The 25,400-nt window shown below is 38.3% G+C and overlaps 3 protein-coding genes across 9 annotated transcripts in view; 1 reads left to right on the plus strand and 2 right to left on the minus strand.

Annotated features, from left to right (window-relative positions):
- Positions 1-6,316, minus strand: part of NEK11 (NIMA related kinase 11) — an 81,866-nt gene extending 75,550 nt beyond the window's left edge. The window contains exons 1-2 of one of the 3 annotated variants that reach the window (XM_021543355.3): positions 6,066-6,316; positions 2,116-2,371 (exon numbers count right to left, since the gene is read on the minus strand). In XM_021543355.3, coding sequence (XP_021399030.2) covers positions 2,116-2,285 — 170 coding nt within the window. In that variant the 5' untranslated portion in view covers positions 2,286-2,371; positions 6,066-6,316. Of the gene's footprint in view, positions 1-2,115; positions 2,372-5,585; positions 5,664-6,065 lie in introns of those variants that run through there. The other 2 variants (XM_077786888.1, XM_077786891.1) reach the window with 2 other exon arrangements.
- On the plus strand, positions 6,024-11,604 carry ASTE1 (asteroid structure-specific endonuclease 1). 2 transcript variants are annotated; one of them, XM_021543349.3, is made up of 4 exons: positions 6,024-7,359; positions 8,785-8,995; positions 10,088-10,283; positions 10,561-11,604. In XM_021543349.3, the coding sequence occupies exons 1-4, from the start codon at positions 6,046-6,048 to the stop codon at positions 10,847-10,849; spliced, it is 2,010 nt and encodes a 669-aa protein (XP_021399024.1). In that variant the 5' UTR covers positions 6,024-6,045; the 3' UTR covers positions 10,850-11,604. The 2 variants fall into 2 exon arrangements, with proteins under 2 accessions (XP_021399024.1, XP_077643012.1); XM_077786886.1 differs by lacking the exon at positions 10,088-10,283 and having other exon boundaries at positions 10,561-10,773.
- Positions 11,605-14,842: 3,238 nt separating this feature from the next.
- Positions 14,843-25,400, minus strand: part of ATP2C1 (ATPase secretory pathway Ca2+ transporting 1) — a 62,110-nt gene continuing 51,552 nt past the window's right edge. For all 4 annotated transcript variants that reach the window (XM_021543345.3, XM_021543346.2, XM_021543347.2 and 1 more), the window contains 9 exons: positions 25,128-25,225; positions 23,526-23,576; positions 22,551-22,717; positions 20,930-20,998; positions 19,145-19,261; positions 18,240-18,387; positions 17,545-17,640; positions 16,614-16,755; positions 14,843-15,674 (listed from right to left, as the gene is read on the minus strand). In XM_021543345.3, coding sequence (XP_021399020.1) covers positions 15,538-15,674; positions 16,614-16,755; positions 17,545-17,640; positions 18,240-18,387; positions 19,145-19,261; positions 20,930-20,998; positions 22,551-22,717; positions 23,526-23,576; positions 25,128-25,225 — 1,025 coding nt within the window. In that variant the 3' untranslated portion in view covers positions 14,843-15,537. The remainder of the gene's footprint in view (positions 15,675-16,613; positions 16,756-17,544; positions 17,641-18,239; positions 18,388-19,144; positions 19,262-20,929; positions 20,999-22,550; positions 22,718-23,525; positions 23,577-25,127; positions 25,226-25,400) is intronic.

Consider the following 25,400-nt stretch of genomic DNA (forward strand, 5'->3'; position numbering starts at 1 on the left):
CCAAATAATCAACTCTCTTTTGTTCCCAGCTGAAGCAACTCTGTGCATAACACTTCACTCAGTACAGGTATGATGCTTGAGAGGTAACAAAATACAAGGCACAACCTAAACCTGTTCCTAGAATAATGCAGAAGTTTTGCTGAGCATACTTGTAATTACACAATAACCACTGTTAGTCTCTGCATTATGTAGACATTGACTAACAGAAAATCTAGAAAGATATCCCTGAACAATTCCTGTATCAATATGTCACTTTTCTTGGGAGTTGGTACTCCTATGATTTATTCCTATTATTTTCCATAGTGCTTTAGACTATTGCAGTTTTTGGGAAATTATCTGTGGCTGAGTTTACACTGTACATAACATTCATCTCAGCACATTCTAGATCATCTCTAAAATAATAAAAATAGAATTCTAATTCTGCTGAGGTCACAGTTGTGTTGTTTGTAGGTTTGTTTTTTTTTTTTTTCTGTCAAAGTGCCTTCAGAGATGTATTAAGATCACTCTTTTTAAACATGCAAATTTTCATTCAAAAATATCTATAACAAAAGCACCAACCAGCACAATTCCATATGAGATTATCTGAAAGCAGTATTGAGAATGTGACTTCTAGCATATTTTACCACCTTAAGAAACCAGTATTTCTAAATCCTACACTTCATATCTTTACACTACCTGTGCTTTCCTGCTCAACTAGGACAATATTTTTGTCACCCATTAGAATATAAGTGGTAGAAATTTGGGGGAATCCCCTGGTCAATTCGTGTTTGAGACAAGGAATGAACTGTGGTAGGCGAGCACCCCCTCGTGATGGAAGGATTAAACACAGCACTGCACATCTCGGAGCACTCGGGCTGGTTAAATGCTGGTGTATTTCTACTGTACTGTGTCACAAAAAGAGATTGATAAAAAAATTTAAAATAAAAGCAACAATATGTCATTTGATATTCAGTCTCTGTCCTGAATATAGCAGAGGACAGACTCAGGCTCATCTCTAATAAAATGCAGGTATGAATTGCTGCAGGCAGTGAATATTTGTTCAGGGCAGTCACTCAAAATTCTTAAGAAAACAGTTTTAAAAACACTTAAAAGCGTATGTCATGTTCCTTGTTTTTGAGGTTTGGCAGGTTGTGCTATAGCAGCAAATGTGTGAGACCCACATTTCACTATACTGTTCATATTCTAAGAACGAGTTTAGTAACAGCTGAATTCTGAAGCATCCTAGAAGCTCAGGTAGTTCCCATCACCCCATGTGCATGATAGACCATCTTAACATAAAAATAAAATTAAAAACAGTTTATTGGTTTCAATGAAATATTTCATTAAAGAACTTTTTTTGAGAAAAGTGTAGCTAAGGCTATGAGAGAGTCAAAACCATTTAAGCCATGTGAAAAAAGCTAAGAGCTTAGTGTACCCTAACCCTAATCCAAGGACCTAAGAAGCTGCAAATTGATGTAGAAGGAAAACAACTGACAGAATTATGTCTTGGTTACACTCTTATTAAAGCAATATTGCCAATAATAAATTTAACTTGGTGTAAGTATCAAGGTAGACAAACACAGTTCTACACAACAGGAAGTTGAGTCACAAACCCAACATCAAACCCACACACAGGAATGTCAACACTCTGAAAATGTTCTTTTGCCATTGTGGCTTCAGGATCCCAAAGGGTTTATCAATAAAATTGATGAGACTTGTGCAAATTCAGGCAAGCTTAAAAAAAATATCAAAATTTGCTGACAATTTTTAAAAAATATCAAACCTACTAGTTAGGTATACAGCAAATAGAAAGGTGTTCACTGGAATTTCTGTAACTGTTCCTTCTCAGGTTGCATTTAGACAACTCAGTTATAAAAATGAGGTCATCAATACTGTAGAGATTTTTTTTGAGACCACTCTAACAATCTCGAGTCCTTACAGTAACACAGAATCAATTCCTGAATGCATCCAATTTTGTGTTATCAAAAGAAGTCTGCCTCTACCTTACATCCTCACTAAAGTTAGACAGTTAAGGTTGCAACATAACATCAAACTAAGAGATGAGACACAAATACCTACAATGCAAGAAATATGTTCCAAACATGTTTCTGTAAAGCATTTGAAGGGTTTACTTACAGTTCTTCTCCTTGTTTTGCTTTTCTGTCATTAACCAAATACACACTTCCAAAGCTTCCATTGCCAAGTTTCCTCTGAATAGTGTATCTTCTTGCAATCACAGCATCTGAGCAAGCAGAATTAAATCTGGCAACAGTGACATGCTTAGCAGTTCCTTGAAATTTCAGCATTTCTCTGTGCAACAAAAACTCCACCAATTTCTCAAGGATGTAGCTTTCAAATAATTTTATTCTTCCACGGATGTTCACAGAAATCACTTGAAATAGAAAAATATTGATTTGTCAATATATTATTCTTATTAAACTTCTCATTTAATTCTGTGGCAGTGTTTACAGTACCCAGCTTGCAGCAAACACAAATTAAGTGAAATCATTAGCTGTTGAACTGTGGGCAGCAGACTTGATAAACAAACTCCAGATGATGTAGATGTGACATAGTCAGTCTTCCTCTAAATCAGCCTTAAATTAATTCACTGAACTGATAGCACAGTTCCCCTAGATATGGCACTCTTCTTCACCCCCTGTCTTTACACGACCACAGTACCTGACACCAAAAATGTCTGCATTTCAGGATGCTAATGTCAAGATTTTTGTACATATTGAACTATAACCTCCAGTCTTGAGTTCTCTCTCATCTCTGTTTTCTCTGCTCTTTCATTTACCCTCAGATTTCACCATCTGTTCCTGTGCTGACCTCACAGCTTCACTGTGACTGACTACCAGTATCTTCTGCAAATTAGTTTCACAGAAAATCTGCAAGACTTCCTATAAAACCCAACTCTGCCTAAAATTCATTTCTCCTTCACTGTGCCCTTTCATGACTCCCCTTTACAACCTTCCCAACAAGTTAGCTTTGGTTGGGAATTCCTGTCTAACTGAGGTCCCAATTCTGCAAACATAAGGACTGCAAAGGCATTTCTGTGGTTTTCAATAGCTCAACATGAGCTTAGAGTAATTTTGTTTACTCAGCCTTCCTCATTCCAAATGAAAAAGGGGAGGTGTTTTACTGCACATAACTAAACCATATTGTTTTCATCACTTTGTCTTTATATAATGCTACATGCATCATTTTGCTGGAAGATCCTTTGGAACAAGTAAAGGTCTTGCAAGATCAATGTTGCTATTGTTACCATCCATCAGCACTGCAGAGCAGCAGGCCCACACTGGCCTTGTTCACCACATCATTTCAAGGCCAAGGCAAGCACATAAACAGGATTTTCATTGTCGTCATGGTGATTTTGGAAAAGCAAAGGCAAACCACCTAATTCTGAAAGCTGTACAACTTTTCGGTTACAAGTCACTGGCTTCTCTTCCAAATGAATGTAGAGCCTAAATTACGACTACAGATTTGTGTCTTGGAACAACAAATTGTGTGTGTGTGTGTGTGTGTGTGTGTATAAGCACAAGAACCTATTTTCATACCCATCTGCTGAGCTGCTGTCACACCATACCAAAAAGCCTGACATTGCACTGTCACCATATTATGAAACACAGATAAGCTTTAATTACTACAAGACATCTTAATAATACAAATCCTGCATGTTTTTTAAACTACAGCACTCCCAATACTTTATTCTCTTTCAGCAACGCTGACAAAAATTTTGAAATGCCAACATGAAGGAAAGAACGTCAGCTAGAAAATTATTCCTCTGTAACTCCAAATCTGTCTGAAGGAGCTCAAATGTATTATGCTGAGTTGTAGAGGAGGGGAGGGCAGAAAGATGAGCTCCATAAAATATTATATTGCCACTTCTAGAAAGTTTATGCAATTTTCATTTACTGTTATATTCTCATAATTGCTGTGTTATGTATGCCTTCATAAATTCCTTTAGAAATAATTGCACTTAGAAAAACTGCTGAGCTATCTATACTTTTTTTTTTCTTTCTGAAGTCACTTAACACAGCTCACCTTCAAATTTTCATACTTACTTGGGCCTAGGAATGTATGACAATCCTTTACACCACAAAACCATGCTTAAGATCAAGCAGCTCACTGAGTTTAACTTCTGTGCTTTATTTCTAATAATGCCTCCCACCTTTTAGTCTCTATGCTTCAAGTTCTCTCCCTATATAATAACAGTAATAATTATCATGGAACTTCGTGAAATGCTTTAGCATCTACTGCTGGAGTGTTAGAAGGCAGGGGCCAGTGATTGCTATTGGGGCATCACAGGTGCATTTTAATGGCAGAGAAGAGGTGGATTGATGATCACTGCATCTGAAAGAAATGCCTTTTAAGTGCCAGACCTTAAAGATTGACTTAGCCATGAGACTGATGGATTCTTCAAGAAGTATATGAACCACAGCCCCTCCTACCTCACTCAAACCTTTAGCCCAACCCTCCTTCTGTTCCTTTCCTACCAGTGTCCACCTCCCACTAAGCAGGTATTTCCCAAGCAGCAACATCACTTGCTTTATTAAAGTTCAGAACAACTAGAGATAGTACAAAGGAATCAAGTCTCTAGCTCTCTTTTCCTAAAAAAAAAAACCCAAAAACCAAAAAACCTCAGTATACCCTATCCAGTATCTTTATATCCATATATCAAAGGAGCTTCCTTTGTCCTATCCACCATTCCCAAGTCCCATCCCAGAGCCAGGGAGCCTGCTGGCCTGCTGATGCTGACCAAACTAATGCATTTACATTGTATGGATCACTGTTTTTTAGTATTTTCTTCCCTAGCTAGAGTTACATCTTCCTTTTTGTGCTGCAAACTAAAGGAAAGACGCTGGTTAGGGTTTCATAGTTCCACCTACACATGCTGAGTGCAAACCATCTCAGCTTCTTCCCTGACCTTTCTTAGTTTCTGTAAGAATAACCTTCAGGTTTCTTTAGCAACAGCTAAGATACTCTGACATTTTCTACTTCCAAGATAATCCCTTCTTTGCCAATCAAGGTCATTTTCCAATTTTATTGGGTTTTCTTTTTATTCCTTAAGAACCATTGTGTTACATTAACACTTGCCACTCTCCATCCCCTGCAGCACAAATTCTAAAGTCTTTAGCTCTAAATATCTTCAGTATTCACTACCTTGATTTTTTTTCCAACTGATGACTTCACTGGCCTGCTCTTTAGATGTTTTTAAAATTTAAAAAAAAAAAAAAAATTTCCTTGTTTTTTCCTTCATGGGAAGAAAAAAAAACAAACCCTTTTTAACACTGGCTCAATCATTCTTTTCTTTTCAACATCTTAATAAACTTACCCAAGGCTAAAGTGACATCATCTCACTTAGCTCAGTTTTTTACTGTTCCTAGAGAAATGATAACTAAATTTTATTATTAGTGCTGGTAGCAGAGGAGCTCCAGGGTGATGGTAAAACGGGGTCAAATGTACCCGCCTATCGAAGCCGGGATCCCCTAGCATAACCACATGGATGCTATTACATTGTTTCAAGACCGTGTAAGGCTCAAAACACAAGGCAGCACCCACATTCCCGCAAGGCAAGGGGCGAGGGCGGCGTCCCCGTTCCTCACCCCTCCGGGACAGGCGGGACTCCCCGGGAGCCGGCGGTGCCGCGCCGCTTCCTGCCGCTGCGGCGCCCGTCCCGGCGGCGGGGCCGCGGTGCCGGGGGGGCCGCGTGTGCCCTGGGGCTGGCCGGGCGCGGGCACACGGCAGCGCCCGCGGCGCCCCCGGCCCCGCGGCGCTCCCGGCCCGCGGCGCTCCCGGCCCCGCGGCGCTCCCGGCCCCGCGGCGCTCCCGGCCCCGCGGCGCTCCCGGCCCCGCGGCGCTCCCGGCCCCGCGGCGCTCCCGGCCCCGCGGCGCTCCCGGCCCCGCGGCGCTCCCGGCCCGGGCCGCGCAGGACTCGGTCTCTTGGCGGCCCCGTCGCCAGGAGACGGCGCGCGCGCCCGAGCTGCGGCGGGCGGGAGGAGCGGGAGGAAGCGGATCCGGGATGGGAGGGCTGCACGTGTCACCGCCGGCACTGCTTCCGGCGCCATGGGCGTCCCGGGGCTCACCGGCTTCGTGGAGGAGCGCGGGGTGTTCTTCACCGAGCTGCGGCTGCGGGACACCAAGCTGGTCATCGACGGCAGCAGCCTCTACCACCGCCTCTGCTTCGCCCCCGACGCCGACTTCCGACGCGGCGGCGACTACGGCGCCTTCGCCGCGGCCGTGCGCGACTTCTTCGGCGTCCTGCGGGCCTGCGGCGTCGCGCCCTTCGTGGTGCTGGACGGCGGGCGCGGCGCCGAGGACAGGAAGCTGCCCACGCTGCGGAGCCGCGCCGCCGAGCAGCTGCGGGCGGCCCACCGGCTGTCCCGCGGCGCCGGCGGCTGCCTGGCGCCGCTGCTGACCCGCGAGGTCTTCATGCAGGCGCTGGGCCGGCTTGGCGTGCCCTTCGTGCAGTGCTTCGCCGAGGCCGACCGGGAGATCGCCGGGCTGGCCAACCGCTGGGGCTGCCCCGTGCTGTCCCTCGACAGCGACTTCTTCGTGTTCGACCTGGCGGGCGGCTACTGCCCGCTGTCCCACTTCCAGTGGCAGAGCGTGCGCGCCGCCGCCGCGCCGCAGGGATGCTACGTGCCCGCGCGCTGCTTCTCCGCCGAGCGCTTCTGCGGGCACTTCGGGCGCCTCAGCAAGGCGCTGCTCCCGCTCTTCGCCGTCATGCACGGCAACGACTTCGTCGAGCTGCAAGCGCTGGAGGCGTTCTTCAGCAAGGTGTGCCTGCCGCGGGGCTGCGCGGCGGGCAGGGGCGGCAAGCACCTCCGCCTCCAGGGACTGCTGAGCTGGCTGGCGCAGTTTGCGGAGCCCGCCGAGGCCGTGGACAGCGTGCTGAAATACCTCAAGAAACACCAGAGGGAAGAAATACGGGAGCTTCTGTGCGCTTCAATGGAGGATTACGCGCCGTCTGACGTGAATCTTGAAGATTTCTTTCAGAATGGGAGCTATGCGTGCGAGGCTGCCAGGAAAGCAGACGTACCACAGTGGGTATTTGATGCTTTGGCGAAAGGTAAGCTGGCCCCATTCATCATCAATGCCCTGATACTTAGAAGTACCTTCCTCCGCGTTCAGGTGGAGAACATGCAGAGACCCAGTGCTCATAGCACAGCTTTGCCCATCCGACAAGTTATCTATGGACTGCTTCTGAGAGTATCTCACAGTACTGAAAATGCTTCTCCAAGTAAGCAGACCAACGAGCTGCCCCTTGTTTGTGAGTTTGACAGATGCCAAAAGACACTTAAAAAAACATTTGTTCAAGCGGCAAGCCTACCCCCAGATTTTTGTGATGATCGTTTTCCTTTGGACAAGTTAATGGAGGTAAATGGTTGTCACAACAGATCATAGTTAACAGTGTTTCACGAGTGACACAAAAACAGTTGGGATTCACGTTTTCCATCTGCCCATTAAATATGATGTCTGAACTAGGGCACCTCAGTAAATAACTACTTAACACAGAAGTATCTGTGATATTTAAGAAGCTACATCAGGTTGTCTTCATCTCCTTTCCTTCCTGCCCCCCTCCAAGTGTACCAAGACAAATTATATGAGAACTTGTACTGTGTGTGTAAATGCAATACTCCCTGCATTTTCCATTGGAAGTCCTTATTTCATCCTGTGTATTTTGTTACACTAATATTTGCGCTTTCTGGGAAGGAATTTGGTTTCATGTAGTTTAGGAAAGTCCAATTTTAACACAACCTAATTTATATTTGATCAAGGTGTGAAATGTTTCAGAACAGTGTTCTGAAACAAAATCTGACTCGTGCCTTTTTAACTAGAAGTCATTTCAAGTGTGAATGTTGCAGCTGGCCAGCAGTCCTACCTGTCCCAAGTATGCTCCTGCTAGCATGGGTCTGACGCTTGCCAGAGCAGAACAGCACCTGAAAAACACCTGAAAACCACACGAAAGTTGTACTAGGTTAGTTCCAGTCACCATTGTAGCACTTCTGTAACTTGCCATAATGGGAAGTAATCTCCCGTTCTTGAAGTTGCATAACTGAGGTTTTGTATACAGACATTTCTGCAGCGTCCAGAAATACAATCCATGTGTTTTAATTCTGCATTTTTAAGGCACATGTGCTCTATCTATTCTAGCGTTCACATTGACTGTTAACACATCTCTGTGTGTGGGCAGTGCTGAATGTTTTTATCACTTGCTGGTGGCTCCTTTGTAAAGGAACCACGTCTACCACTGCTACACCCACTAAATACTACGGGTAGCTATGGTTACTTTACAGAGGTTGTTGGCACACACCTTTTAAGCAATACACGCTTAAGAACTTGAAAAATCAAGTTTCGTGTTAAGAGAGAGTAATGACACTTTACTTCAACCGTGGTTGAATGTCTGCCTAAGAGTAGGCAAAACAATCCTAATCAAGGTTTACAAAGCACTCAGATTGCAGCTGAACAGCCTGCTGCAATTCTGCATGTGTGAAGTTATGGACAAAGCTTATAACACCACTTTCTGGGAATTAAATGGCTCAGCAAAAAGGGAACAGGTGGTAGGAATTAATTCTTTACCAGTTACTTTTATCTTTCTACCTGACATTTAACTGTGTCATTTTTAAAGTCTTAAGTAGTATTTTAAAAAATATTTCCTGTTCAGAATATCTATGAAACTTAGATATTTTTTTTATCAAAAACCTAAAGCAATAACTGATTTAACCAGGAACTTATTGGCCTTTTAGAAATTGCTCACAAGAGATCAAGTGTCTTACCTCCAATTTTTAAATGTATTTTCAGGTGCCTGTTTCCTGCCGTCAGATGCTTTTGCTGGAGACTCTGGGAGTGAAAATGAGTTTCCTAGAACCTGTCCCAAGTCACTTACAACTCCCTGTTGCTGTAACATGTTACTGGATACGTTGTTCAGAACCAAAAGTTAAGCTGAACCAGTTAAAGGCTCTGCTTCTAATGATAGTTTCTGAAGAACTGCAGAGGATAACTGATGATCCAGGTATGTCTGTATTCTTTGGAGAACACAGTTTTAGGTGTTCAACTACTACAGAAATCCAGACCATAATTCATTTTTCCATAGTTACAGGGAGTTGTCCAAATTTAGAGGAGTTAGCCTTGATTTACACTATATCCTGAGGTGTCACACTATGCATTGATATGCACAAAGAAAAAGTGCTAACCATCAATTTAACATTTTATATAGGTAAAACAGTGCTTTACCACATTGTAAAACATTAATTTGCATTCCTAAGTACTTTATTTAGGATCAAAATATTAATTCAGGTATAAAAGTTACAAAAAATATGCGTAATGTACTCAGGCATCAAAAAACTACTATTGGAGCATTCCAATATTTTTTTTGCTTATGTGTTTTTCTAAAAACATTTGTACTTAAAAATGCTAAGTTGCCCAGGCACACTTTTTCTGCCTATGAATTGCAAATTTGAAAGTATTAAATAATCATAGAAATTGCTTCAGTAATATGTGCACTTGTTAGGGTTATGGACATTTCCTCCAAGAGTCCTCATTTCCTCCAGGAGTCCTTCAGTTGATGTCAAAGATGATGCATGCCAGGGATTATACAGCCTCTTTAAGTTCTGGTTTATAGAAACCAGACTGACAGAGTTTCCAAGTGGGTTGTAGTGAGATGGAAAGCTTGTTTGGATTTGATGACACAGAATCAGTTAGGTTGGAAAAGACCTCTGAGACCATGGAGTCTAACCCATGACTGAGCAAAAAACCACCCTGTTAACCAGACCATGGCACTGAGTGCCACATCCAGTCTTTCCTTAAACACCTCCAGGGATGGTGACTCTGTCACCTCCTTGGACAGCCCATGCCAGTGTCTAATCACTCTTTCTGTGAAGAAAATCCTCCTAAATATCCAACCTAAACCTCCCCTGGTGCAACTTAAGGCCATTTCTCCTTGCCCTATCAGTTGTTACCTGGGGGAAGAGACCACGCCACCTGGGCTACACCATCCTTTCAGGTAGAACCAGGGAGAAGACGTTACTCTATACATTGCAGATACCTTTTGTACTGTTCCTAGCAGAACATTGATTTCCAAGTTATTTTTTCATTTACAACCTAGATCCCACAGTTCTACCTGCTGAAGATGACAGTGTTGCATATAGCGAATTTCTAAAATGGAAGGAAAAGAAATTGCAAAATAACGACTTTGATTTAGATGCTGCACACAATTTTTGCCAGTGGCAGTGCTGTCTTCAGATGGGATTGTATCTCAACCAGCTACTTGGTACTCCTCTCTCTGAGCCAGACCTAAGTAGGTAAGGTTGTTCCAGAGATTTGCTTTCCACACAAGCCCCTGATGGAAGGAATGTGTTAACAGGTGTCATTTTCTTTGTCAAACTCCTTTGGCCAGTACTTACAGCAAAACTCCCTTCTTTACAGGAATTGTAAAGAAAAAGCACTTTTATAAAGGAAAATACACTTAGCATAGGAGTTGACTGTTGGATACTGAATGTTGTCATCAAGTAACATGTTTCTGTACCTGTTCTGTTGAGGTTTAATTCTAAATGCAGGTCCTCTCCTTCTTTTGAGCAGGCTTTACACTGGGACCCTTGTGCACAGACTGTATCAAGAGCTTAAATCAGCAGCTTCAGTGGAAAATCTATTTATGTTATCTCCAAAAATGGCTCAGATTTATCTGGTTTTGTTAAATACAGTGGAGTCAGTGGTCTCTCCAGACTTCTTTCAGAAGATGACCAAGACCAGATCAAAGTCCTGCAAGAAGAGGAAAACATCTAGCAAGAAAAAAACAGCCACCAGATGTGCAGAAACTCAGCATTTATGCAATGTTAATAGGTTTGCAGCACTGGAAGTGGATGACTGAAAGCACTATTCTTGGAATAACTTCTAATGCCTTACTGGTGAAAGAAGTAGCATTAAAATATTGGACTGTATTGGAACTTGTTCAGCTGTTTTCACACGAGTTCTTGATTCAATCTTTACCAAAAAACCTTGCTTCAGGTGATTTTTTATTTATATTTTTGTAACTTACATTTGTATAAAAGAAATGCTGTCTAAAAGTTGTGGTGTTTTTCTTTAAGGGTATCAGTCTAATTAAAAATTAGAGCAAAGTTGTTTAGCATTTCAAAGTAGGACTATTTTAGAGGAATTATGTTCCTGAACATTTATAGTTGGCTCTGTCTCATTTCCCTGAACACTTCATTTACAAAACATCTAACTTTAAAGTTTGTGTTTGAGGAACACAGTGGTCACAGTCTAAAAGTTGAGATTAAAATGGAAATTGACAGTTTTAAAATTATTATAAAATCAGTCATTACTGTTGGAGTATTTTTACTTGCAGGGAGAGGTAGCTTTGCTCAGTGACAACTGAGTAAGTTGTGCTTGCAGTATTAGAGATTCTGTCAATACTCAGGGAAAAACTTCAGATTTTATTTCTCCCCCTTCCCCCTGTGATGTGTTAGTTACATGCACACACAAAGCTGTCACATGGGAGCAAGTTTCTACAGGTTTGCTAATTCTCAGTAGTTGTCACAGTGATTGTGTACAATCCTCTGCTATTAAGCTGTTGTCACTCTATTCTTTCTACAATGGTTGGATTAAAAACCAGATCTGTTCTGACTTCCCTGTGTACACTAATTACTTGATAAACCTTGCTATCAACATAGTAGTGCTGAAAAACAATCTATAATTTTTTTTTTTAAATCCTACATCATCTGTTTCTCAGTGCTTTGCATTAGCAAACTTTCCAGCATAATTAGTCAATTTATATAAATACTTTCCATATTAAACTACTGGTTTTCCCTATGTAAAATTTAGTTACATTGCGTTTTTTCTTCTCAAGAATCCACATATCTTTTCTTGCATATAGGAAAATCATTACTTTCACCTCTCATCATCAAAGGTTTGCCCATAACTTAGAGAATTCAAAACTTGATTCCTGCATTGTGTGCTCAAGTTTTTAGTCCTGCTTATGCTCCATATTACCTCTGTTCCCATGGAAGTTACTCACCATATCTTAGGGTTTAGAGGAAAGATCTCCTGTACTGTACAGCTGAGTGCTGATACTGCCCAAATAACAGTCAATGAGAAAAGAACAGAGCTATGTTACATTAAAGAGAAAACTAGTTTTGAGATACAGCCTGTCCTAGCAAGATCTAACTTTTTCCATTACAAAAGCTGCTACTTACTGTACTACCAGCAGATGGCACGTACATCTACACACCAGAACCCATTTCTCTGTAGGTTTCTGTGTACAGCATCCTACAGCATCACATTTCCATCAGATGACTTTTACTTAAAAGTTGAAAGCAGTTGCAGTGACTGATTTTACTAAGTAAAACTGAAATTCTTAATTGTTCAAATCATCCTCTTCTCCATTATGAGCCCATATGTTTTATTTTAGCAAGCTTGTAATTCCCTAATTTTTAATCATCAGAAATAGTCACATGCATAATAAGTCTTAAATATAAAAACACAGGTATTTGAGTCCACTTCCTTAGTGCTGGTGAGAAGAGAGCTCTTCATTTACTCTAAATCCCACATCAGAAAACTGCTGGAGGTCGTAAAAATTCTTGAGACTTTATAAGAAGTCATATTTTCAATTAGATAATTCAGAAAACTAAAATCAAGTCAAATATTCCTCTTCGGGATAAAAACATTGCTATGACCACATGGCATTTTGAGAATACCCTTGGGAAAGCTGATTCAGCTAATTACTGTAGTGGAAATATGTTCTCAATGCAGAACTCGGCTGTTCTTTATTGCTAATGAAATGATACACACTCATTGCAAAACCCAGTCCTGTAGGCTGAAAAAAGTAATTACTGATTCTAGGATTACCATGAAGAATTTAAAGTACTACAGTTTTCCTTTTTGACTCATTATAGGACTTCCATCTTCTTTGTAGGAAATTTAAAAAATAAAGGGCCTTTACTTATTAAAACCAAAATTCTTTATTCCATGCTTCAGTAGAAGCAGGTAAATTCCTCGGTTGTTGCTTATTTCTATCCCATAAGAAATGCCTCTTTTTATGGAAAGTTCCCACTATTGAGTCAACTACTCTGGAGAAAAAAAAAAAATCTCTCAAACCTGCTGTAAAGTGGTAGTGAATCACAAGAGGAGCCAAAATAATGGCAATGGAATTCAGTCCAGGCATGTTTTATATATAATGACATTGAACAAGATTTATTATTTGTTAGTATTTTGCCTTCCATTGGAAAACACAGCACCAAAACTTCTAGCAAATTTAAGTGAACTACATTCAACTAAGCCTACCCTGCAATAAGGCAAAATTGTCCTTAATAGACTGAAATTTTATTTAGAATGACATCCTTAGTCAGAAAGTGTGACTTGTAATGGGAAAGGGGCACTCGGTAATATTTGTTTAAAGACTCAGTAATGACATTCCAAGCTAAGACAACAATCCAGCGTTCATCTGTACTTACCTAGATTTCTGGGACTCCAAGACAAAAAGCAGAGCACAAAACAGTCAAATCCCATAGAAGAATATCAACCACAGGTTAAGACTTATTATGTGAAAGCTATAGCTGTGTCCCTTCACAAAATCAAAGTTTCTTCAAGATTCTTTGTCAGCATGCACTATCAGCTTTTACTATCTGTCTTTATTAATGAATAATAAGGATTTTATTAATGAAGTGTTCTGAAATTCTGTTGAAATACTGAACATACTACAATATTGAACAGCTACAGCCCCACTTGCCAAAGACAGTAATTGTTCAACAACTGTCAAATTTGTCCAACTTCTGGAAGGCCGAACTGCTGCAAGTAAGAAGCTTTTACTTGAAGACACGAGAGCATTTCTCTAAGAGGTCAAGTTTTTCAGGCCTTTCCAGCTCAGTGATAACAAGCCCAGGAAGAGATGAGGGCCAAGTGCTACAGGATCTTTGTCTTTACACAATCACATCTCCAGCACATTGGTAGTCCAGGGATTATGGGCATATTGAGGGTCAGGAGGAGCCATGGATGAACTGCTTCTATAAAGCAGACTGAATGTGCATTCATGCCCTGTCTGCAGCCCCTTTTCCTGGCAAAGGGGAAATCTAGGAATCCTACAGGCAAAAGGAAGAATTACAATTCCAGTAACATTAACAGGGAAATTCATACTGTGCTTTCAAACATGGCATGTGGGGCAACTCGCAATGGCAAGTGCAGAAATATCCCAGTGTCTGTTCATGACAATTCCTCCTCACTGTGACAGCATGGGCCAGAGCCAATGCCACTGTCACATTTTCAGGCTACACTGAGGAGAGATGCACATGCACAAGTTTATAAGAGAAAGAGATACCACTTTGTCTTTGACTTCCCCTAGCGATCTTCAGACATCCTCTTTTCAAGATGCTTTAGGTGATAGTTCCTTGCATTTCCTGAAAGGATGAGTGATGACAACAGAGCAAGACTATTTTGAGAAAAAGCACTATTTCCAATTAGTGAATATTAGAGTATTCAGACACTGTAATATATTAAAAATAATTTTACAATGTCAAAATAAATCTATGATAATGTTTTTCTAGCTCTAAAAGTAATTCTGTGGGTTAAAATTCAAAGTTACCCTACCAGGAAAATGTTTTTTTTTTTATTAATAGGAAGAAGGAAGGAAAATGAAGCTTCTTTGAAAGAGGGATGGGTTTTTTTTGCCCAGTGAGAATTTTCTAATTCAGTACACACAAATAATTCCCATAATTACTGTCTTATAAATTACTCAAGTGATCTCACAGTCATAAGCTAAAGTCAATATGGAATAAGGCATGAAACAAAGCCTTTACCTGCAATCACATCAGAACAAGCTCATTCACTTCATGTAAATGCCAGCTTCTTTTAAAACAAAGAGACAACACACTTATAAGAAAAGCAAACATTTACTTAAAATTGCAGTATAGGCTTTTCAATCACAGAAAAAGAAAAGAAAAACAGTGATCCGATAGCGGTCACATCCTGTGCAAAAAAAAACCAAACTTGGGATACAAAAAAAACTGTAGCACAAGGTACTTGAGCCGCTTACACATTGCAGGATAAAGTAAATAAATACAGTAGCTAGAATATGGCACTCTTGTGACAGACTCTAAACCCAGTGGAATGCCTCTGAAATATTTTTATCCTTGTATTAGTAGCAAAGTCCCATCACCATAAAAGTAGAATAGTACAATGTTTTAAATAAAAACAAACTAAAATATTTATATCTAAGAGAAGGATTTTACACAGTTATATCTTTTAAGTGCAGAAAATGGGACTTGGGCTTAGATCTTCCTTTAAATTAACCCCTGCCCTCTCCCCCCCACAATACCATTCAATCTTAAAAGTAAATTCATGTTTGAGGAAAAATGTTACCAAAGTTGCATAATTTCATTTGTTACTTCCACAGCTGGAAGTTAAATTCTAAACAGTCTTGAAACATGAAGTTCATCATTAGCCAGTGAAACACAGGACTTGTCAAAAGCCCTCAGGATTTCTTTTATCCTCCAGATAGTGTTTTGCTTTCTCCAACATCTTTAGACAGCAATCACTAAGTTTTCAAACACAAGAATGCAATATGCATCATACATCAAGAAAAGACGAAGTTGATGAAGAAGAACTTCCACGTTTCTGGATCTTTTCCTTGCTTCTTTCAAACTTCTTTATTAGCTCAGTCACTATGCACACAGAAGAAGTGAGTCCCAGAAGAAACAGTAAATCTGGAAGAGATAATTAGCCTTCTTTAAAATTGCTATTTAAGGCTGAGGGGAGACTTAAAAGAGAACGAGACAAGACTTTCAAATTTTCTCCAAATCATTGGCAAAGTTCAGGACAAATTAAGCAAGATTCAAACTTTTGCAGGCGCAGAAGATTAACATGCATGGTTTATGCTCAAATCGTAACTACGCACAATATATTAAAAGCTTTTAAAGGATTTCATAAACATTTTCAGCAATATAATTAACTAAATTCTGAAAAATAGTATTAATAACATCAGAAATTGTGCTACAGTAAATACAATATAATTAAATTCTGAAAAATAATATTAATAACATCAGAAATTGTGCTACAATAAATACATGTATTTCGTTACAATCACTTAACTCCAGAAAACTACAGAAGTAATAAATCTAAGTCTTAATGAGGCCAACAGCATTATGTATCTATAGCTTTTTAAACTCCTCCTGTTTATTTACCCTATGACAATCCAATCAATATTAAAGGATCAGGATTTCTAAATAAGATGTTTATATTTAAAGAAAAAAGTTATGAACTAATTAAATTAACAATGCTCAAAAACCTACAAAGTCAATAATTTTGCCTGCAACAAAAATTATATTAAAAACTCCCAAATAAATAAACACCTTTATAAAAATTTAAGAACACACTGGTCAATTATGTACCATATGCATTTAAATAATGGTTCCCAAAGAAAACATCTAGAATGATTCAAAAAGTCAAAAACAAATCAATAAAACAAACAAAATCCCCCAAAAACCCTACCCACAAAACAAAAAACATCATCAGGCTTATTTATTTCATTCCTTATTACAATCCTGTTGTATGCAAACACCAGAAAATGCTCTTACAGAACCACTACCCACCACATTTATAAATTAATCCTTAATGCACAGTTTTGAAAAGGGAACTGTTCTTACCCAAGACACTCAGGCTCTCTGTTTGGAAAACCTTCTGAAGTGGAGGAAAGTAAATGACCAATAACTGCCCCATTATAGATCCAAGGACAGCATAGCAGAACATTTTGTTACTGCAAAGTCCAATCTCAAACACAGATTTTGTCTGTAAAAATAATAATATGTTACAAGGTACATGTAATCTTAATTATCTAGACAAGAAAATATGATTTCTTTTCATCCAAATTTTTAGAAAAATATAAAATATTACTCTTGACTTCTTAGACAATCCAGAACAAGTTCTTGAATAGGCTAATTGCATTTTCTCCCTGGTAAATAGATTACAAGTATTGTCTTCATAGTCAACAACCTGTATATTGATCCCACTATCCCACAAGTACAGTTCATCAGAAAAACGTTACCCCTACACTATGCCATAACAGATAAGACTGCAAATTACAGTAAATGTAGTAATCTATACTATCACAAAATTTCAGACTTGTTCCCTTAAAATGAAAAATTATACACAGATAAAAAATAAGTAACAGTTTCAGAAATTTCCCTTGGACTATGGGTTTAGGATTACAAAACAGAAAAGCTAAGGCTTTCAAGAAATTTCACATTCTGGTAAGGCTGCTGAACTGATAGAATTTCCAGGAAGAGAAAAAACAATCACAGCAATACAAAGGACCATCACACTTCACCTCTTAATCACAACTTTCTTGCCTTTGTTAGGACACCACCAGTTTAAACAAATTAAATAATCAACTTATTTGTAATTTAAGAAATCCTACCTAATAAACACATGAAACTCTGAGCTTAATACCAGATGTGAAGTAAATCTGCAGGAAAATCTGCAGGAAAACACTTGAAACAAACACAGCAAGATCTTCCCTCAAAGAAAACTCTGATTATCGTGTTAATACTGTGTCAATGGACAATATGAATCACATACCTGAGATCTAGAACTCAAAGCATTGAACATATCAAAAAATACAAAACAGGTGAAAGTCATGGTTGTATCTCGTGGTGTTATTACATTGTCTCTTAACTGCCAACAAAATAAAATGAAATGGCTTTAGTATGCTTTAAACCCTCCATAATAAAGTAAATTAAACAAAATTATTACAATAATTCTAAAATAAGTTTTACTAGTTAGGAAATAAAAGCAAAAGTAACTTGCTTACCCCAAGCTAATTTATTAAATCATATGGCAAATATTACACACTTGTAGTTTATAAAAATTTGTAATTCCAAGCTATGATTAAATGAAGACTCCTGACCAGTATTTATAAAAGCACATGGAACAGCAGGAATTCTATGATGCACTACCATATGTTCCCACAATTTTCTCTACAGGGAAAACAAAAATCTGGTTAGAAGATTTACATAATTACTTTCTATGAGCAAAGCTTCCAAAATAGATTTGGAACCTGAAAAAGTCTACGTTAAAATAGAGACTGGAGAATAAAACTGTATTTCGCTTTTCAACAACTGTTTTGAAAATCTTCCTCTCTATTCTAGTATTAAATAAGCATGGCCAAAACTCACGACTAAGTTCATATTAACTCTGAATTTCAACTGCTGGTATAAAAAGGCTTTCTTTTAAATTAGGTTGTTACTGCTCTAAGTTTTGCACTTTTGTCATACCTCTCTCCAGAAGACGAACAGTGTTCCACAGACGATAATTATTGATGAAACCAGTATTTTAACAATCAGGTTTTTGGTCAGAATGCTGTCCTTCAGATTTCTTGGAGGTTTTTGAATAATATCTTTATCCACAGGCTCCACCCCAAGGCTTACAATTAAAAGAACATTTTGCATTTTTATCATCATAAAATTAATTCACTGTTTTTAACTTAAGAAATAGATTTTCCGAGTTGAAAAAAAAGAGGACTTAATGCTACTTTCTCACTAACTCTCACTCCACCATCTACTTGCAGTAGAGAGTCAGAGGAAAAACCCAGCGGGAAGCCAGAATCCTGCATGCAAGTTTCATGGGCATATCCATGGATCTTTAGGTATCCTTGCTGCCCCCATATAAGTAGACATGAAAGCAAACTTAATAGAATAAACACAGAAACATATTGCAAACATTGAAGTTCACAGAGAAATTTCACACAGAATCACTGGATTGGAAGAGACCTTCAAAATCATCAAGTCCAACCCATGCCCTGACAACTCAACTAAACCATGGCAGCAAGTGCCACATCTGATCTTTTCTTAAACATATCCAGGGATGGTGACTCCACCACCTCCCTGGGCAGACAATTCCAGTACTTTATCATTCTTTCCATAAAAAGAAGGTTTTACTAATATCCAACCCTTGGTGCAGCTTAAGGCTGTGTCCTCTCATGCTGTCAGTTGCTGTCTGGAGAGAGATACCAACCCTCACCTGACTACATCCACCTTTCAGGGAGTTGTAGAGGAAAGTTTGCTATTTCTAAAGCATCTCACTGAAGTTTAACACTTCACAGTTTCCTTTATGAGCAACCATTTCCCTTGCTGAAATAGAAGGACTACAGAACCTAACAGAATTAAGAGTAATTACTTACCTTTGAGCTGGAGGTCCATCCATAATAATATTGATCCATAAGATCTGCATGGCATTGAGAGGATTAGGAAAGTTCATTAATGTAGCCAGTGAGATTAAAGTCAGTGCTGCTATACTCCTGTTGAAAGAATCCATTTTTACAACTGTCAGCATTGAACATTTCTGAAGATCCACTGATAACTGCTTTGTAATCAACACTTCAATTATTTAAGAGTAGATACATATTTTGACAGTGTGAATCATGACTGATGTTAAGTAGAACTTTAAAGGCAGAGCATGAAATCCTTTCAAATACTCATTCTGACACAACCAGTATTTAAAACAGCATTGTTCTGGCAATAAAAAGATAGCAAATTTACATTTTAAAACCTCCCAAACTTTTAGGTAACATTTCAGAATTATCACTCACCATCACCTAATTGATTTTTTTATGGGGAACTGAGTCCTATACTTTTTCTTGTGCCAGAAGTGGAATTTTGAAATATGGTATTGAAAAATAAACTGATTTTCCATTCCTGATGTAAACAAACTCACTCTGTGCACCTGTCCCTGGTTTGCCTCATCAGTCAAGGCAAGGTACTACTCAAGCTCCCTTAAAATACCTACAACCACTCCTTATTACTAGCAAGATGAGAAGGCCAGGCCCAAGGCTGAAAAACAGATTAGCTGGCTGCAAGCTTGGCATTAGAAACCTCTGTAAACAAGTATGCACTAACTGCTCTCCGTGCAAGATTAAGAGGTTTCATAACCAAGAAGAAGAAAGTAAGGCTTACAATAATTCCAAATTTAGCTCTGTACTGAACCCTATTATGCTCTCCCTGCAAAGAGGGACAGGATAAAAACAAAGGGATTCATCAAAAATAGGTAAGCACACTTCCTTAGAACATCTGTGATTAGTTATTTTTCAGCAGCAGATTCCTAGTCCAGTCTTGGTAAGACTAGACAGGACACTTGGTAAGACTGAAAGTATGTATCACCTCTTAAGAGTATTTATGCAGGTAAACAAATTGATCTTTTCTGGGTTTTGTTGTGAATTTTGTGTTGTTCTGGAGGTTTTTTTGGGTAGTACTTGTTGTTTCTGGGTTGGGTTTTTTTGTGGGGCTTTTTTGGGTTTGTTTTATTTGAAGTTTTAGATTTGGTTGTTTTTGGTTATTTTTAACTTCTGACCACTCTGCAATGTCATGAAAGCTTCAAAAAAGTATATGAATGACATGCCGAAGAGAAAAAACATGTCCCTGAGTCCAGATCCAATAAGATAAGCTCACAAAAAATTTGAAACTAAGGCTTAATAAACTCTTGTCCTCTTGTCTTGCATACACATTATGTAGCTAGCACATGAATCCTTATGTGCAAGAAAACAAAATCAGCTTTATATAGTTAGCTCATTTCACAAGCCAGTACATGTATTTCAGAAAAACTAACCCCCTGATTCCCTGGTTTCCTCCCTTTGAATACATGTACTGGTTAAGGAGGGACTGACTACCAGCTTCTCCTTTAAACAGGGACCCAAAGGCAGCTCTGCTGTTTCTCATTATCCCTTCAGTAACTGACTTTACACATCTCAACAGGAAGATCTGTGACAAACTTACATGTCACTATTTATTGCACTATCTTCTGTGCCTTTAAAAACAAAACAAGCCACCAAACACAAAATAGTGAAAATTTAAAAGCACCATGTATCAGCATTCTACTTGAAATTTACATTATTAACATGAATTTATGCCTTTGCTTCATGCTTTGGTTCATTCACAAGAAATATCTGATACTGTCAGCTTTTTAAACTTACGTGCTCAGTTGAAATCTAACAAAATTTTTTATATTATTATAAATTCCTTTACCCTCTTCAATTGCAGACCTGTAATTAAAAACAAAGATTACATTACAAGACAAGTAAATCTACTGCCAAGAAAAGCTTAAAAAACCTAAAAAAAGTATTAATTTAAGCAGCAATAAAACCAGCAAGAAACAAATTGAGCTGAGGTTCTTTTAACTTTGGCAGTCATTGTTTTTCAACTTGACTATAAGAACTCAAATTATTCTTTGATTGTGAATAATCACAAGTTATTTTTTACGCATGCTTAACTTTGAAAATATAATTATTAGAGTAAGATTTCCTCTATGTTCAAAATTCACCACCATCTTTGATCTAAATCAAGTCAGATAATTAAAGAAAAACAAAACCCAAAAACCCAACAACTCCCCACACATACACACACTTTTAAAAAACCCCAGAAATACAGCATGGCTTTAGAGGGCCATGTATTCTTCCTGTACCAGAATGAAATATGTACCAACTATTTTTACAACCCCTAGCATGTCACAACTTGACTATCACACTATCACAATTACTGCAGTGAGAAAGGATTTTCTGGTACCCAAATCAAGCCTGCTTTTCTGCAAATAAAACTGATTTTTTTTCTTACACTCCCCCAATACTTAAACAGCATTCCTTCAGTAGCTTAAAAATAATTAAAAGGGTGGGGAAAATAAGTAAAACTATGGAAGTTCATACTTCTTTTTTTTCCTTAGCATTCATCACACTTCTCTCTCCTGTTGAGAACTCTCCTGATGAAGTGAGCAAAATTGGATAATCCAGTCCAGCAAAAACCTCACCAAGTCCATGTAAGGTACTTACTACAGATGTTCTTCCTATGTACTCTTCTGCCTATGTTAAAATTATTCCCTCCTCTGTTATGTTTTTGCATAACAGCACATTTCTGTTGGCTGAATTAATGTGACAACCTTAGATCATCTTCTGACATACTGCTACATAGGTAGATTTTCTTATACTGTACTTCTTCATTTCACTTCTTTCCAAGGGTTAAATGTCATACTTTGGGAAGTGAAGTGTTCTGGGATTGATGCATAATTTCAAAATGAAGGCTATTTTGCCAGACAGCAGTTCAGCTCTGTCAACAATCACTATCTTCAAAAGTCAGATGAATTACAGTCAAAAGAGGAAAAGTTTAGCTAAGCTCTTTTTGAAATACACCAACCAAAAATGAACAAGTACAAACAGCTGGTTACCAGACACTAATAACCTATTTTCACCTGTGATATCTAAATAATCAATATTTTTCCTTTTCTGAAATTATCACATTTAAGAGTTGAAAACAAATGGAGATCTACGTAATCTTGAGTAGAATGCTGTTATTTTTTCCTTAGTTTTATGCTTCTGAAGTACAAAATTGAATGAAATTTATTAACCACTAACAGACTCACAATTTCACCTCAGTTATGTTTCCAAACATGCTAATACTCCTGACTGAGCAGAAAACTCATTTACAAGTTCAGGAAAACTTCTATTTGTTTAACCCAGGCAACATCTTATTAAAGCTATATAAAAGTATATAAAACTATATATAAACTATATTAAAGTACAAGATATGTACATAAAGGCCACCTACATTATTGTCTGAAAATCATCATCCACGAGGATCATATCTGCTGCCTCTTTACAAACATCTGTTCCAGTTTGTCCCATGGCTACACCAATATCTGCAGCCTTCAAAGCAACAGCATCATTCACTCCATCTCCTGTCATAGCTACCACAGCACCATTATTTTGCAGGGACTAAAGAGAGGGAAAAGAACTTAAATCAGGGATTGAAATAACCCATCCTATAAAATTATTCTAGATACAAGGTTTGTGTCACTGCTCCCCCTCCCCCATTTCTTGTAGTTGAACTGTAATGTCCTATAGAAAAAAACAGCTCCTTCTGTTCTACAAGATTCTGGGTTAAACTTCTATTCGTATATTCAGACAGCCTAAATTTTAAAGCTCAGGTAGATAGAATTTGCCTTTAAGGGGAAAGAAAAAAAACTCTAGAGAAAGAAGATACTGTATTTCGGTATTGGTATTACCATTATCACCTTCTTATAAGTCTTGCATGCATCCCTATGGTCTCAGTGCTTTGACTTCTTCTTATTGTTACTTTTCTGATTTTTCCAACTGTTACACTGAGTCCCTCCTTCTTTGCTACCTTCTTTTGTTAACTTCTGAATAGAGGCATTGCCACAGACATGGCTTGAAATTCATTCCCTTTTATCTCATCTGACAAGTATCAGAAATACGGTTCTTTCAAGCTCCTAGTCAATTCAACTGCAACGTGACACAAAATCTGAATCAGTGCCCAGCTCCCTGCTTAGAAGAAAGCCAAATGTTAGCCACCTATTCCTTGTGGGCACTATGCATTTTTCTAGGTAATATTTTCAAGTACACTTCACTGCCAAATCAGATGCATATCTGATGTCATCTTGACACACTGTAGCACTATAGTTTAGTGTATAGTAAAGTTAGTGTAGCATTATGGTTTAAAGTAAAGGCAGCATAGGCAATACCCACAGCAACAGACCAGCATTTGAGTCTTTGTAAAACGTACCTTTATAATTTTCAATTTATGTCGGGGACTGGCTCTGTAGAATACTGCAACCTATCAAAAGAGCAATGAAGTAGTGGTGAAAATTTCAGATATGTAAAGAATTGCATTGGATTCTCTTAAGGTAGAGGATAAAATATACAATCAAAGGCCAACAGTATCCTTGTTAGCTCTTAAACTGAGGCACCAGTGAGCTTTGTTTTTAATTGAATGAAATCATTAATTTTAGAGAAGATTCAAAGTGTGTGCTTGTAAACAAAGTTAGTGCTACTTATTTCAAGATAGAACGTACAATTTAAAAGCCTTCTAAAATAATTAAGTAACTGAGATATAATGGCTTGCTGCTGGCCTTCCTGACTAAATTCATGCAGGCAATTGTGCTGCTGACTCTACAGTCAACATCCTTTTTCACTTGTCAGCACAAGTGACAAGCTACTCAGGATATTTCAGTCTTACTACTTTATAGCATATTATTAACAATTGAACTTTTAAAGAGAATTTAAAAATCTAACTTGGAAGGACCAATTTTCAGATTTTTCTTGGTCTCTGGACTTCTCTGTAAATTGAAATTTGAGCATATGGAATTTAGTTTTCCATAATCTCCATGTAGTTAGCATTTTTCCTTTCCAAGATGCCTGACAAAGAGCTAGATTTCCCACCAATCAGTTTAGACTCTATACAGCCATCAATCTTATTGGTTGATTTTAATTCCTAGTAAGATTTTAAGCAAACGCCCAGAAAAGCAATTGAGTCAAAGGTCAACCACGTGTAAGTAAATTTGTACCTATTTCAGTTATTTAATGTAGACAGCCCTTAAGAACACATAAACCAAAAATTACTATTTGCCACACAATTCTTGCTTTTTCCCAGTTTCTTGAGTCACTAAGAAAAGACAGAAAGATGACATGCACATTTCTTGATCGCAAGTATTGGCTTTTGGCTTGCTTACACCAGACTCAAACATGCTGCAGTCTAATTTTTCAGTCCTTTGCAAACAGGGCAGCATTTTGATGTAAGAATTTTGCAACATAGCTAAACCTGAACCTCTATTGCATTTGATTATGTCTTGACATTCATAACCTGGACACTGGTTAATCCATTTAGTTATTTAATAACTAAAAAGTATTAAGCAGTAACTTAATAAATAGACCCTTTCAAAGTTCCCAATTAGTGACCTCAGATCAATCAAAATCATTAAAAACACAGACATGCCTTACAAATTACAAAATAATGAACTGTCTGAACATGCAGACTCTAAGATTATATAAATGAACTGAGTTGCTCAGAAATAAAATGGCCTACTAATACAAAAAGGTTATGTTCACTAAGAGGTGGCAAAATGAAAGTTAAAGATAAAAAAACCCTGAATCATTAAAAGAGACAGAAGCAATTTATTCTTTATCTTTGTATATCTAAAAATATAACATTGTAAGTCGAAAGAAATAGATTTTCATATTGGTCATATGTCAGACCAAAAGATACTTATTAGAACAATATTATTTGTCACTCTGAAATTACATTTTAGCTTGCCACAGGACAACAAGCATTTCTCAGTAAGTAAATTTATCCTTTGCCACATTCAGTAAGTAGCACATCAAAACAAACCTTTGGTGTTATTTGAGAAAGCTGCTGAATATCCAAATCATCTATCTCTTCTCCAGAGATTGCCTGTGAATTTTTGGAATACAATCCTAGTCGACTAGCTGTAAAAAAAAAAAATCATAAAAAACCTTATTATAACAATTTGCCATTTTAAGACATTAAGTACCCTTCTTTTTTTTTTTTTTTTTTTTTTCTAATCCTAATATTTTCTGCAGCATTTCAGATTTTAAATACCCAGAGCAGAACATCCTCCTACATTATTGATTCAGTATGTTG

This window comes from Lonchura striata, chromosome 1 (genome assembly GCF_046129695.1).
Source record: "Lonchura striata isolate bLonStr1 chromosome 1, bLonStr1.mat, whole genome shotgun sequence".
Lineage (NCBI taxonomy): Eukaryota > Metazoa > Chordata > Aves > Passeriformes > Estrildidae > Lonchura > Lonchura striata.

Bases quoted from the DNA above. Each gene is read 5' to 3' on its own strand.
- ASTE1 (XM_021543349.3), top strand. From the start codon at position 6,046: ATGGGCGTCCCGGGGCTCACCGGCTTCGTGGAGGAGCGCGGGGTGTTC. The intron at 7,360-8,784 runs GTAAATGGTTGT...ATGTATTTTCAG, and splicing joins CTTTGGACAAGTTAATGGAG to GTGCCTGTTTCCTGCCGTCA. The intron at 10,284-10,560 runs GTAAGGTTGTTC...TCTTTTGAGCAG, and splicing joins TCTGAGCCAGACCTAAGTAG to GCTTTACACTGGGACCCTTG.